Source organism: Neovison vison, chromosome X (assembly GCF_020171115.1).
Source record: "Neovison vison isolate M4711 chromosome X, ASM_NN_V1, whole genome shotgun sequence".
Taxonomy (NCBI): domain Eukaryota; kingdom Metazoa; phylum Chordata; class Mammalia; order Carnivora; family Mustelidae; genus Neogale; species Neogale vison.
This window is the reverse complement of record NC_058105.1, coordinates 383,582-396,208: the sequence shown is the minus strand read 5'-3', so window position 1 is coordinate 396,208 and position 12,627 is coordinate 383,582. Positions and strand designations below refer to the sequence as shown.

Sequence of the window (12,627 nt, the reverse complement as noted above, 5' to 3'; positions counted from 1 at the left end):
CTGATTCAGTTTCAGTTTCTTTGCTCATTATCAGTCTGTTTAAATTTTCTATTTCTTCCTGTTTCAGTTTTGGTAGTTTATATGTTTCTAGGAATTTATCCATTTCCTTGAGGTTGTCCAATTTGTTGGCATATAATTTTTCATAATATTCTCTTAAAATTGTTTGTATATCTGTGGTGTTGGTTGTGATTTCTCCTCTCTCATTTGTGATTTTATTTATTTGGGTCATTTCTCTTTTCTTTTTGTTAAGTTTGGTTAGGGATTTATCAATTGTATTAATTTTTTTTTATAATTTTTAATTATGTTATGTTAGTCACCATACAGTATATCATTAGTTTTTGACGTAGTGTAGTGTTCTATGATTTTTGTGGATAACTCCATGCAATCTGTGCCCTCCTTAATACCCGTCACTGGGCTCACCCATTCCCCCACCCCCTCCCCTCTAAAACCCTCGGGTTGATTCCCAGAGTCCACAGTCTCTCATGGTTTTTCTCCCCCTCTGATTAACACCCTTCATTTTCCCCTTCCTTCTCCTAATGTCCTCCATGCTATTCCTTATGTTCCACAAGTAAGTGAAACCATATGATAACTGACTTTCTCTGCTTATTTCAGTCAGCAAAATCTCCTCCAGTCCCATGTCAATGCAAATGTTGGGTATTCATCCTTTCTGATGGCTGAGTAATATTCCATTGTATATATGAACCTCATTGTCTTTATCCATTCATCTGTTTAAGGACATCTCAGCTCCTTCCAGTTTGGCTATTGTGGACATTGCTGCTATGAACATTGGGGAGCATATGGCCCTTATTTTCATGTATTAATTTTTCGAAGACCCAGATCTATTATCATTGATCTCTTCTATTGTTTTAGTTTCTATATCATTTATTTCTGTTCTTATTTCCCTCATTCTGCTGGTGTTAGGCTTCATTTGTTTCTCTTTTTCTAACTCCTTTAGGTATAAGGTTGTTTATTTGATATTTTTCTTGCTTGTTAAGGTAGGCCTATATTGCTATGTATTTTCTCCTTATGACCACTTTTGCTGTATCTGAATGGTTTTGGACTATCATGTTTTAATTTTCATTTGTCCAGTTATTTTTAAAAATTTCTTCTTTGATGTCCTGGTTGACTCATTATTTAGTAGCATGTTGTTTAACCTGCATGTATTTGTGGTCTTTCCAAATTTTTTCTTGTGGTTGACTTAAAGTTTCATAGTGTTATAGTCAGAAAACATGCATGGTATGATCTCAATCTTTTTGTATTTGTTGAGGCCTGATTTCTGACCTAGTACGTGATCTATTCTGGAGAAGGTCCCATGTGCATGTGAAAAGAATATATATTCTGCTGCCATAGGATAGAATGTTCCTAATACATCTGTTAAGTCCATCTGGTCCAGCGTGTCATTCAAAGCCCTGGTTTCCTTGTTGATTTTCAGTTTAGATGATTTGGCCATTACTGTAAGTGGGTGTTCAAGTCCCCTACTATTATTGCATTATTATCAATAAGTTCCTCCATGTTTGTTATTAATTGTTTTCTATATTTGGATGCTCTCAAGTTAGGCAAATAAATATTTACAATTGTTAGATCATCTTGTTGGGTAGTCCCCTTTATTATGATAGAATGTCCTTCTTCATCTCTTGTTACAGTCTGGTTTAAAGTGTAGTTTTTGTGATCTAAGTACTGCTAGTCTACCTTTCTTTTCATGTCTGTTAGCATGATAAATGGTTCTCCATCCCCCCACTTTCAATCTACAGGTGTCTTTAAGTCTAAAATGAGTCCTATTGGCAGCATATAGATGGGTCCTGCTTTTTTTTTAATCCATTCTGACACTCTATGTCTTTTGGCTGGAGCATTTATTTAGTTAACTTATATCCAAGGTAATTATCAATAGATATGGATTTATTGCCATTTTATTACTTGTTTTATCATTGTTTCTGGAGATTTTCTCTGATCCTTTCCTGTCTCTGTCACTTTTGGAGTCTCCTCTGATATTTCTTGCAGGGCTGGTTTAGTGGCCACTAACTCTTTCGGTTTTCATTTGTTTGGGAAACCATCTCTCCTATTCTGGATGATAGCCTTGCTGGATAGAGTATTCTTAGTTGCTGATTTTTCCCATTCAACACACTGAATACATCACACCACTCTCTTATGGCTTGCTAAACTTCTGTGGAGAGATCGCCAGCTAACCTTATGGGTCTTCCTTTGTAAGTTAAGGACTTCTTTTGTTTTGCTGCTTTTAGGATTTTTTTCTTTATCACTACATTTTCCAAATGTAAGTACAGTATGCCTTGGTATTGGGGTGCTTCTGTTGATTTTGATTGGAATTCTCTGTGCCTCCTGGATCTGGATGTCTGTTTCCTTCCCCAGACTGGGGAAATTTTCAGCTATTATTTCCTCTTCTGCCCCCTTTTTTCTCTCTTCTTCTTCTGGGCCTCCTATGATACAAATATTATTACATGATGGAATCACTGAGTTTCCTAAATCTCTTCTCCTATTCCATAATTCTTTCTCTCTTTTGTTCAGCTCCATTATTTTTCATTATGTTGGTTCTTTAAAAACATTTCTAGAGGGGAGAGAAAGAGACAGAGAGAGAGAGAGAGAGACATATAGATACATAGATATGGGGGAGAGGCAGAGGCAGAGGGAGAGAGAGAATCTTAAGCAGGCTCTACTCCCAGCAAGGAGCCCAATGCAGGGCTCAATCTCATGACCCTGAGATCATGACCTGAGCTAAAAACAAGAGTTGAATGTTTAACCACTGGAGCCATCCAGGTGCCCCATTATTTTGTCTTCTATATCATTATTCATTCCTCTGTTTCTTCCATCCTTGTAGTCATTACATCCAGTTTTGAACCTCAGTTACTGCGTTTTTCATTCCTCACTGGTTGCTTTTTAACTCTTTATCTCTGTGGTAAGGGCCTCCCTGAATGAAGTCTTCCATTCTTTTCTCAAGCCCAGTGAGTATCCTTATGATTTTTGTTTTAAATTCTCCATCAGGCATGTTATTGATATGTATCTCACTTGGATGTCTGGCTGTGACATTTTCTTGTTCTTTTTTGGGGATGAATTCTTCTGTCTTGGCATTTTGTCTAGGTCTTTGTCTTCTTCTCTGCTAGGAAGGCCTGTTATGTTTCCTGCTCTTGAGAGTAATGGCTTTATGAAGAAGAGGTCATATATTGTCCGGGGCTGGGTGTTTTAGGGAGTATCTCTGGTTTGTGCTGTATGCACTCTGCTACTGTGTTTTGGCTGCTCTATCCCTCAGGTCAGTCTTCTGCAGAGTTTGTCCTTGTCTGTATTTGGCAGTGTTTGGACCTTGACCAGAAGGTGTGAGTTTTAACTAGGTGTGTTCTGGTCTGTTTGTTAAATGAGACCTGATACCACTTCCACTAGAACTGAAGCCCTGCAGAACTCTCTGGCTGGTAGACATGGTGCAGGCAGGGGTCTCTGCTGGTCTTCTGGGGAAGGGGCCTGCTGTACTGGTCTTTAGGCACGCTTGCAGGAGAAAAGCAATACCAGCAGAGTGCAGGGGTGGGGGTGTGGGACGTAGGGTAAGCAGGTCAGGCAGCCAGTGTGTGGGCACTGGGCTGTTTACTGAAGTTGGTTTACGCGGAGGAGTGGGAGAGGGAAATGGTGCCAGCCAGCTCCTTTGTCCTCGGAGACAGGAATCCGTGCTCTCAGGGAAGCACTACTAGAAGAGTGAATAATTTACCCTCATGTGTTCTAGGTATTTTTCAGATCGGTGTTTTTACACTGTCCCTGGGTTCCTTGCCTGCCTGGAACAGCATAGTGCACTTTGGGCTCTATACAAGCCAAGCCTACTGACTTGTTAAAACTCTGATCTTTAGGAACCAGGTGTGGTGGGGATCTGAGCTGGTCTTTTGGGGGATGGTCTCGCCATACTGGGACTGATGCAGGTTTGACCCAGAAGGGTAGTCATGCCAGTGCACAGGGGCATGGAATTTGGAGTAAAGCAGATTAAACAGCCAATGTCTGGATTAGCTGCTTTCAGCAGCTGTCTCTGGACCTATGCTGAGGTGTGGGGGAGAGAAATGATGCCTGTGGCTCTTTTGTCCCCAGAGTAGCAAAGCCACCTCTCCCAGATATGCTCTAAGAAGAGCGAACAGTCTCTCCCTGTGTGCCTTAGGCAATCATCAGATTGCAATGTCTGCTCTGGTGTTTGCCTGACTTCTCTCCAGGAGCTCCTGTCCCTCCATAGCACTCACTATTCATTTCTCCCCCAAATCATGTCTTTTTACTTCCTATCTTCCTCGATGTGGCCTCGTCTCTCCCTCTACTTGTGCAGTTTGTTCTATCAGTCCTCAGGTCAATTTCTTGGGTATTCAGAATGAATTGATAGTTAATTAGCTGTGTTTGAGGGATGAGGCAAGCTTAGGATCCTCCTACTATATATAGTATATACTATACCACTATCTTAGGTCCGTGGTGAATGCCAGTTCTAGTTCTTACTAGCAGAGCAATCCTGGGCAAGCCACTTACTTATTATATGTGTCTCAAGTGGCTCATCAGCAGAACAGGGAATAAAATATGGGTGTGAATATGTTGGTTAAATGCTTTATAGTATAAGGCAATATTATTAACAACTAGTGTCTGAATCAAGCCTTGGGAATCATAATAGGTCAAAACTGGATGATCTTTAGATACCATCTTATTCAACCCTCTTACTGATCAGATGGGAAAACTGAGGCCAGGGCTGAAGGTGGAGGGTACAGGTATGTATGTAATGGAGTTGTCTATGTTCACACAATTGCTTGAGGGTAGAACTTAGACTACTACCTGGTTCTGTTTACTCAAAGTCAGTGCCAGTCATGAGTGTACAATGATACCTGGTACTTTGAGGACCACTAGGCACAAAAAATATACCAATGACTTTGAAGTCATCATATTTAACATGTAAGTGTCTCTAGAGATTAGAAATCTGGGCCTCAAATAAAGCACTATAAGTGGGAATCCCCTTATTCAGGACACAAAATATTCTGGATTAAAAACAGAGTGACCATACCCTGTTAACTTATTTTACTGGTGTTGATGCTTTACAAATCAATTAGCATAGATATTAGAAGCTAATAAATTACCTGATCAAGCTGATCCTTTCTGCCAACTTCTCTGTGTGTTCTTGAGTGGGAGGGACATTTTCTATGAATGCAATTCCATACAGCAGAAAGTTTTGTAGAAAGTTCTTCAATCCCTCATTGGTTTCTAAGAAGCTTTGGAAATCTACAGATGGAACTTGGGCTCGCTGATAGATTTCAGCATTCCATAAGATTCTAGGTTGGATGACCTTTTGTTTTTGCCCTTCATAGCTGTTTCTCACCAGCCAATCCAAATCATATTTAGTCACATGACCATCTGGCCCTTTAAAGGGAAAAATAAAAGGCATTAAAATAATAATTATAATTACTGCCAATAATTTTACAGTTAAGGAAGTCATTTTTAGCAACCAATTATTCAGTGCTATATTGTTTATGAAATTAAATTAAAATGAGTGCCTATAATATTCCTGAAACAGAAATATTTGTAAGTTGAGTAGTATGTACTAATAAATGAATCAATGAACAAATAAATCTCACCAACTAGAAGGGACTAAATGAACTGGGGCAGTTTGACCTAATGAAATGACATCAATAAACATGAAAAAGTGATTTCATAAGTGACTGCTCACAGTGCCAAAAAAAAAAGTAAAAAAAAAAAACCCCCCCTCTGAAATAACATTAGAAAATTTTCAGGATAAGCAACGGATATAGCAAGGGGAGTGAAAAGCTTTGCTGGCATCTTATCTCTTCTTTCACTTTTTACTTTTCTGTCTCTGTTTTGGCTTCCTACTCCTTGACAATGAAAGTATCATAAGTAATTTGTAAAGCATAAAAAAGTATGAGGAAATTTTTAAAATTATTTTTTATTATGTTCAGTTAGCCACTGTATAGTACATCATTAGTTTTTGATGTAGTTTTAATGATTCATTAATTAAATATATCTCCCAGTGCTCATCACAACACATGCCCTCCTTAGTAAGATTTATTTTAGAGAAAGATAGAGTGAGTGCACAAGTGGGGGGAGGGGCCAAGCATGGAGCCTAATGTGGGGCTTGATCTCACCACCATGAGATCATAACCTGAGTCGAAATCAAGAACCTGATGCTTAACCGAATGAGCCACCCAGGCACCCTAGTATGAGGAAGCTTTTAAAAATCACATGTATTTACCATTCTATCACATAGATGAAACCCTTATTAATAGTTTGGCATCAAACTATGGAGAGAACCTAGATGTCCATCAACAGATGAATGGATAAAGATGTGGTGTGTATGTGTGTGTGTGTGTGTGTGTGTGTGTGTATATATATATATATATATATATATAAGAATACTATGCAGCCATCAAAAGAAATGAAATCTTACCATTTGCGACGATGTGGATGGAACTAGGGGGTATCATGCTTAGCGAAATAAGTCAAGTGGAGAAAGACAACCATCATATGATCTCCCTGATATGAGGAAGTGGAGATGCAACATGGGGGATTAAGTGGGTAGGAGAAGAATAAATGAAACAAGATGGGATTGGGAGGGAGACAAACTATAAGTGACTCTTAATCTCACAAAACAAACTGTGGGTTGCCGGGGGCAGGGGGGTTGGGAGAGGTGGGTGGGGTTATGGACACTGGGTAGGGTATGTGCTATGGTGAGTGCTGTGAAGTGTGTAAACCTGGAGATTCACAGACCTGTACTCCTGGGGATAAAAATATATTATATGTTTATATTTTGAAAAAGTTAAATAAAAAAAATAGTTTGGCATCATTGCCTCCACTTGTTCCCATGCATTCTTTTACTGTAGAAGTTTGTATCCTGCCTTTGTCACTTAACATTTTAAGTCATTATATCATTACAAAAATTAATTCACCTATGATCACTTGTTTTGTTTCCTAAATTCACAGACTTTTAACTAGAGAACATACTGATGGTTACCAGTACGGAGTTGAGTGGTGGGTGGGGGAAATAGGGGATGGGTATTAAGGAGGGCACTTGTGATGAGCACCAGGTGTTGTATGCAACTTTATTTTATTTTTTTTTAAGATTTTATCTATCTATGTGACAGACAGAGATTACAAGCAGGCAGAGAGGCAGGCAGAGAGAGGGGAGGAAGCAGGCTCCCCGCTGAGCAGAGAGCCCGATGCGGGGCTCGATCCCAGGACTCTGAGATCATGACCTGAGCCAAAGGCAGCGGCTTAACCCACTGAGCCACCCAGGCGCCCCTGTATGCAACTTTAAATCACTAAATTCTACACCAGCATCTAATGTTACACTATATGTTAACCAACTGGAATTTAAAGCTTAAAAAAACTAAATCTTCATAAATATTAATTCTTATAATTTACAGAATATGGACTACCAAGATTTACCTAACCAGTCTGTTCTGGGGCAAGTAGCGTTATTTTTTAAAATTCCCTTATTGTTTAATAGTGATCATACTTGTCTATATTTCTTTTCTTTTTAAAAAAGATTTATTTATTTATTTATTTGAGAGAGAGAGAGAGAGAGAACATGCAAGTGGGAGAGGAGCAGATGGAGAGACTCTCAAGCAGATTCTGTGGTGAGCACAGAGCCCCATGTGGGGCTTGATCTCACAACCCTGAGATCACAACCTGAGCCAAAATCAAGAGTTGGATGCTTAATGGACTGAGCTACCCAGGTGCCCCTCTTTTCTTTATTTTCCTTTAAGACTTTTTTTAGATTATTTATTTATTTGACAGACAGAGATCACAAGCAGACAGAGAGGCAGGCAGAGAGAGAGAGGGGGAAGCAGGCTCCCTGCTGAGCAGAGAGCCCGATGTGGGGCTCAATCCCAGGACCCTGAGATCATGACCTGAGCCAAGGGCAGAGGCTTTAACCCACTGAGCCACCCAGGCGCCCCTTTAAGATTTTTTTTTTTAACAAAGGTCGACCCCAGCAGGGAGGGGCAGAGGGAGAGGGAAAGAGAGTCCAAAGTAGGCTCTGTATTTAGCGTAGAGTCAGATGTGGGGCTCAATCTCATGACCCTGAGATCATGACCTGAGCCCAAACCAAAAGTCAGACACTCAACTGACTGAGTCACCCATGTACTCCACTTTTCTATATTTCTGATAAATTTTCTTAAAATAGAAGCATAGAAGGTGGGATTGTTAAACCCAGAGACATAAACTTTTTTTAACTTAAAATTTTTTTTAAAATTTTTTATTAACATATAATGTATTATCAGCCCCAGAGGTACACGTTTGTGAATTGCCAGGTTTACACACTTCACAACACTCACCATAGCACACACCCTCCCCAATGTCCATAGCCCAACACCCTCCCCCTGGCAACCCTCAGTTTGTGAGATTAAGAGTCTCTTATGGTTTGTCTCCCTCCCGATCCCATCTTGTTTCATTTATTCTTTTCCTAGCCCCACACCCCCCATGTCAGAGACATAAAATTTTAAGAGTCCTGATGCATTTAGCTAAATAACTTTTTTAGAAAGTCTATCAATTTTCATTCTCTCCAACAATGTATGTGTGCTGATCAAAACTGAGTATTCTTATTTTTTTAAAATGTGTTTTCTAATTTGCTAAGTAAAACTTCTCTTATTATAATAATTTAATTTAGTCACTTACTAACAAGCTAATAATATTTGTTAGACATTTATATTTGTTAGACATGTTTTTTATTTTTACAATTTTTTGTTTCAAGTTTTTATTTATATTCCAGTTAGTTAACATATAGTGTAATAGTAGGTTCAGGTAGAGGATTTAGTGACTCATCATTCATATATAACACCCAGTGCTCATCACCCATTTAACCCATATCCCTATCACTTCTACTCCAGCAATCTTGTTTGTACTCTATAGTTCAGAGTCTGTTTTATGGTTTATCTCTCTGTTTTTTTCCCTTCCCCTTGTTCATTTGTTTTATTTCTTAAATTCCACATATCAGTGAAATCATATGGTATTTGTCTTTTTCTGACAGACTTATTTCACTTAGCAGGATACCCACTAGTGCCATCCACATCGTTGCAAATGGCAAGACTTCATTTTTTGATGGCTGCATAGTATTCCATTATATATATATATATATATATATATATATATATACATCTTTTCATTCATGTATCCATGGACATCTGGTTCTTTCCATAGTTTGGCCATTGTTGATAATGCTGTTATAAACATTGGGGTGCACATGTCCCTTCGGATGACTATGTTTGTATCCTTTGGGGTAAATACCTAGTAGTGTGATTGCTGGGTCATAGGGTAGTTCTATTTTTAACATCTTGAGGAACCTCCATACTGTTTTCCAGAGTGGCTGCACCAACTTACATTCCCACCAACAGTGCAAGAGGGTTCCCTTTGCTCCACATCCTCACCAACACATGTTGTTTCCTGTGTTGTTGATTTTAGCTATTCTGACTGGTGTGAGGTGGTATCTCTTTGTTGTTGATTTGTATCAACAACAAATCTCTTTGGTGTTGGTTTGTATTTTTCTGATGATCAATGATGAGCACTTTTCATGTGTCTCCTAGCCACTGTATAGACATACGTTTTTTTAAATTCAAGGATTACCAAACTATGGCCCATGTGCCAAATCTGCCTAGAAGTTGTCTTTGTGACACCTGTTTTGGAACACATGATACCCACTTGGTTACTTATTGTTTATGTCTGCTTTCACCCTACCACTGAAGAACTGAACAGTTGAACAGTTGTGACAGGGACTATACAGTAGCAAAACCTGAAAATCTTTACTATCTGGCTCTCTACAGAATATTTGGTAACTCACGCTTTAATGATCTGCCTTGTTCACTACTTTTTCATATTTTTCTACTGAAAAACTAGTGGTTTTTGGAGGGGGAGATGAACCATGCAAGACTATGGACTCTGAGAAACAAAATGAGGGTTTTGGAGGGGCGGGAGGTGGGAGGTTGGGTGAGCCAGGTGGTGCGTATTGAGGGGGGCATGTACTGCATGGAGCTCTGGGTGTGGTGCATAAACAATGAATTCTGGAACACTGAAAAGAAATTAAAAAAAATAAAAATTAAAAAAAACCCAAACTAGTGCTTTTTAAAAAAATAAACTGGGCAATTATAACTTATATATTAATGGTTTTTAGTCTTTGTCATACATTTTTCAAATATTTTGCCAAATCGGTTATTTTTTAAATAAACTGTTCTATGGCATATGTTTTTTTACTGTAGAGAAATCAGTAGTCAAATGTTTCAACTGTAAATATTTTTTCCTCCAATGACTTTTCTTTAAACTTTTATTTTGAAATAATTGTACATACACAGGAAGTTGCAAAGAAATGGATTTATTCAATAAATAAAGCTAGCAGTTACAGGATACCAAATTAATATACAGAAATCTATTCTGTATCTATACACTAATAATGAAGTAGCAGAAAGAGAAATGAAGAAAACAACCCCATTTATAACTGAACCAAAAATAATGAAATACCTTGGTTAAATAAATTTAACCAAGAAGATTAAAGATGTATACCCTGAAAATTATAAGACATTCATAAAAGAAATTGAAGACAACACAAAAAACTGGAAAGAAATTTAATACTCATGGATTAGAAGAATTAATATTGTTAAAACGTTCATTCTACCCAAACCAATATATAAATTCAATGCAATCTCTATCAAAACACCAACAGCATTTTTCACAGAACTAAAACAATTAATCCTAAAATCTATATGAAACCTCAAAAGACTCTGAATAGCCATAGCAATTCTGAGGAAAAAAGAGGAAACCTGGAGGTATCACCATTCCAGATTTCGAGATATACTACAGTGTTGTAATAATTAAAATGATGGGGCGCCTGGGTGGCTCAGTGGGTTAAGCCACTGCCTTCGGCTCAGGTCATGATCTCAGGGTCCTGGGATCGAGTCCCGCATCGGGCTCTCTGCTCCGCGGGGAGCCTGCTTCCTCCTCTCTCTCTCTGCCTGCCTCTCTGCCTGCTTGTGATTTCTCTCTGTCAAATAAATAAATAAAATCTTTAAAAAAATAATTAAAATGATGTGGTATTGGTAAAAAAACAGATACACAGATCAATGGAAGAGACTAGAGAACCCAGATGTGGACCCTCAACTCTATAGTCAACTAATCTTTGACAAATAAGGAAAGACTGTCCAGTGGGAAAGAGTCTCTTCAACAAATGGTGTTGGGAAAACTGGACAGAGACACACAAAAGAATGAAACTGGATCACTTTCTTACATGCTACACAAATAAACTCACAATGGATTAAAGGCCTAAATGTGAGACCATAAACCATAAAAATCCTAGAAGAGAAACATAAAAATCCTAGAAAGTTCTTTCTAGATATGTCCCTGAGGTGAGGGAAACAAAGATAAACATAAACTATTGGAAGTACATCAAAATAAAACACTTCTGCACAGCAAAGGAAAACATCAATAAAGCTAAAAGGCAATCCAGTGACTATAAGATATTTGCAAATGATATATCCAATAAAGAGCTAGTATTAAAAATATATTAACAACTTGCACAACTCAACATGGAAAAAAAACAAATAAGCTCATTAGAAATGGGCAGAGAACCCAAATAAACATTTTTCCAAAGAAGACATTGAGATGGCCAACAGACACATGAAAAGATGCTCATCATCAATCATTATTAGGGAAATGCAGATCAAAACCACAATGAGCTATCTCCTTACATGTGAGAATGGCTAGTATCAGAAAGACAAGAAATAACAAGTTGCTGAGGATGTGGAGAAAAGGGATCACTTATGTACTGTGGGTGGGAATATTAATTTGTGCAGCTAAACAGTATTAAGGTTCCTAAAAAAAAACAAAAATAGAAATAATATAAGATCCCAAAATTCCACTATTGGGTATTTACCCAAAGGAAATACTTATTTGAAAAGATATATGCGGGGCGCCTGGGTGGCTCAGTGGGTTAAGCCGCTGCCTTCGGCTCAGGTCATGATCTCGGGGTCCTGAGATCAAGTCCCGCATTGGGCTCTCTGCTCAGCAGGGAGCCTGGTTCCCTCTCTCTCTGTCTACTTGTGATCTCTCTCTGTCAAATAAATAAATAAATAATATGAAAAGATATATGCACCCCTATGTTTACTGCAGCTTTACAACAGCCAAGATATGGAAGCAGCCCAAGTGACCCACAGATAGATAAAGAAGATATGGTATGTATACACAATGGAATATTACGCATCCATAAAAAAGAATGAGATCTTGCCATGAGCTACAAGATATCTATTTTCTGATTAGTGATTGTTTTTAAGTTTTCCTAAATAAAGATATCTATTAAGTGAAATGAGTCAGACAGCAAAACAAGTACCATGTGATTTCACTTATATGTGGAATCTAAAACAAAACAAAAACAAAACGAAACAAAAAACCAAATGAACAAACAAAAAACCAGAATCTAAAATAAGAGAGCAAACTGGTGTCTTCTGTGGTGGGGGAGGAGGGACATGACAGGTGAAGGGGATAAGAGGTATAAGTTTCCAGTTATAAAATTAAGTCACAGAGATAAAAGGTGTCGAATAGGGAATACATAGTTAGTAATATTGTAATAACACTGTATGGTCATAGATGGTGACTACACTTACCATTGTGAGCACTGAGTAA

General features: G+C 38.2%; 1 protein-coding gene across 2 annotated transcripts in view; it reads right to left on the bottom strand.

The window, feature by feature from the left end:
* The window catches only part of TMLHE (trimethyllysine hydroxylase, epsilon), a 77,932-nt gene that overhangs the window by 35,211 nt on the left and 30,094 nt on the right, over window positions 1-12,627 (bottom strand). For both annotated transcript variants that reach the window (XM_044234950.1, XM_044234951.1), the window contains exon 4: window positions 5,091-5,370. In XM_044234950.1, coding sequence (XP_044090885.1) covers window positions 5,091-5,370 — 280 coding nt within the window. The remainder of the gene's footprint in view (window positions 1-5,090; window positions 5,371-12,627) is intronic.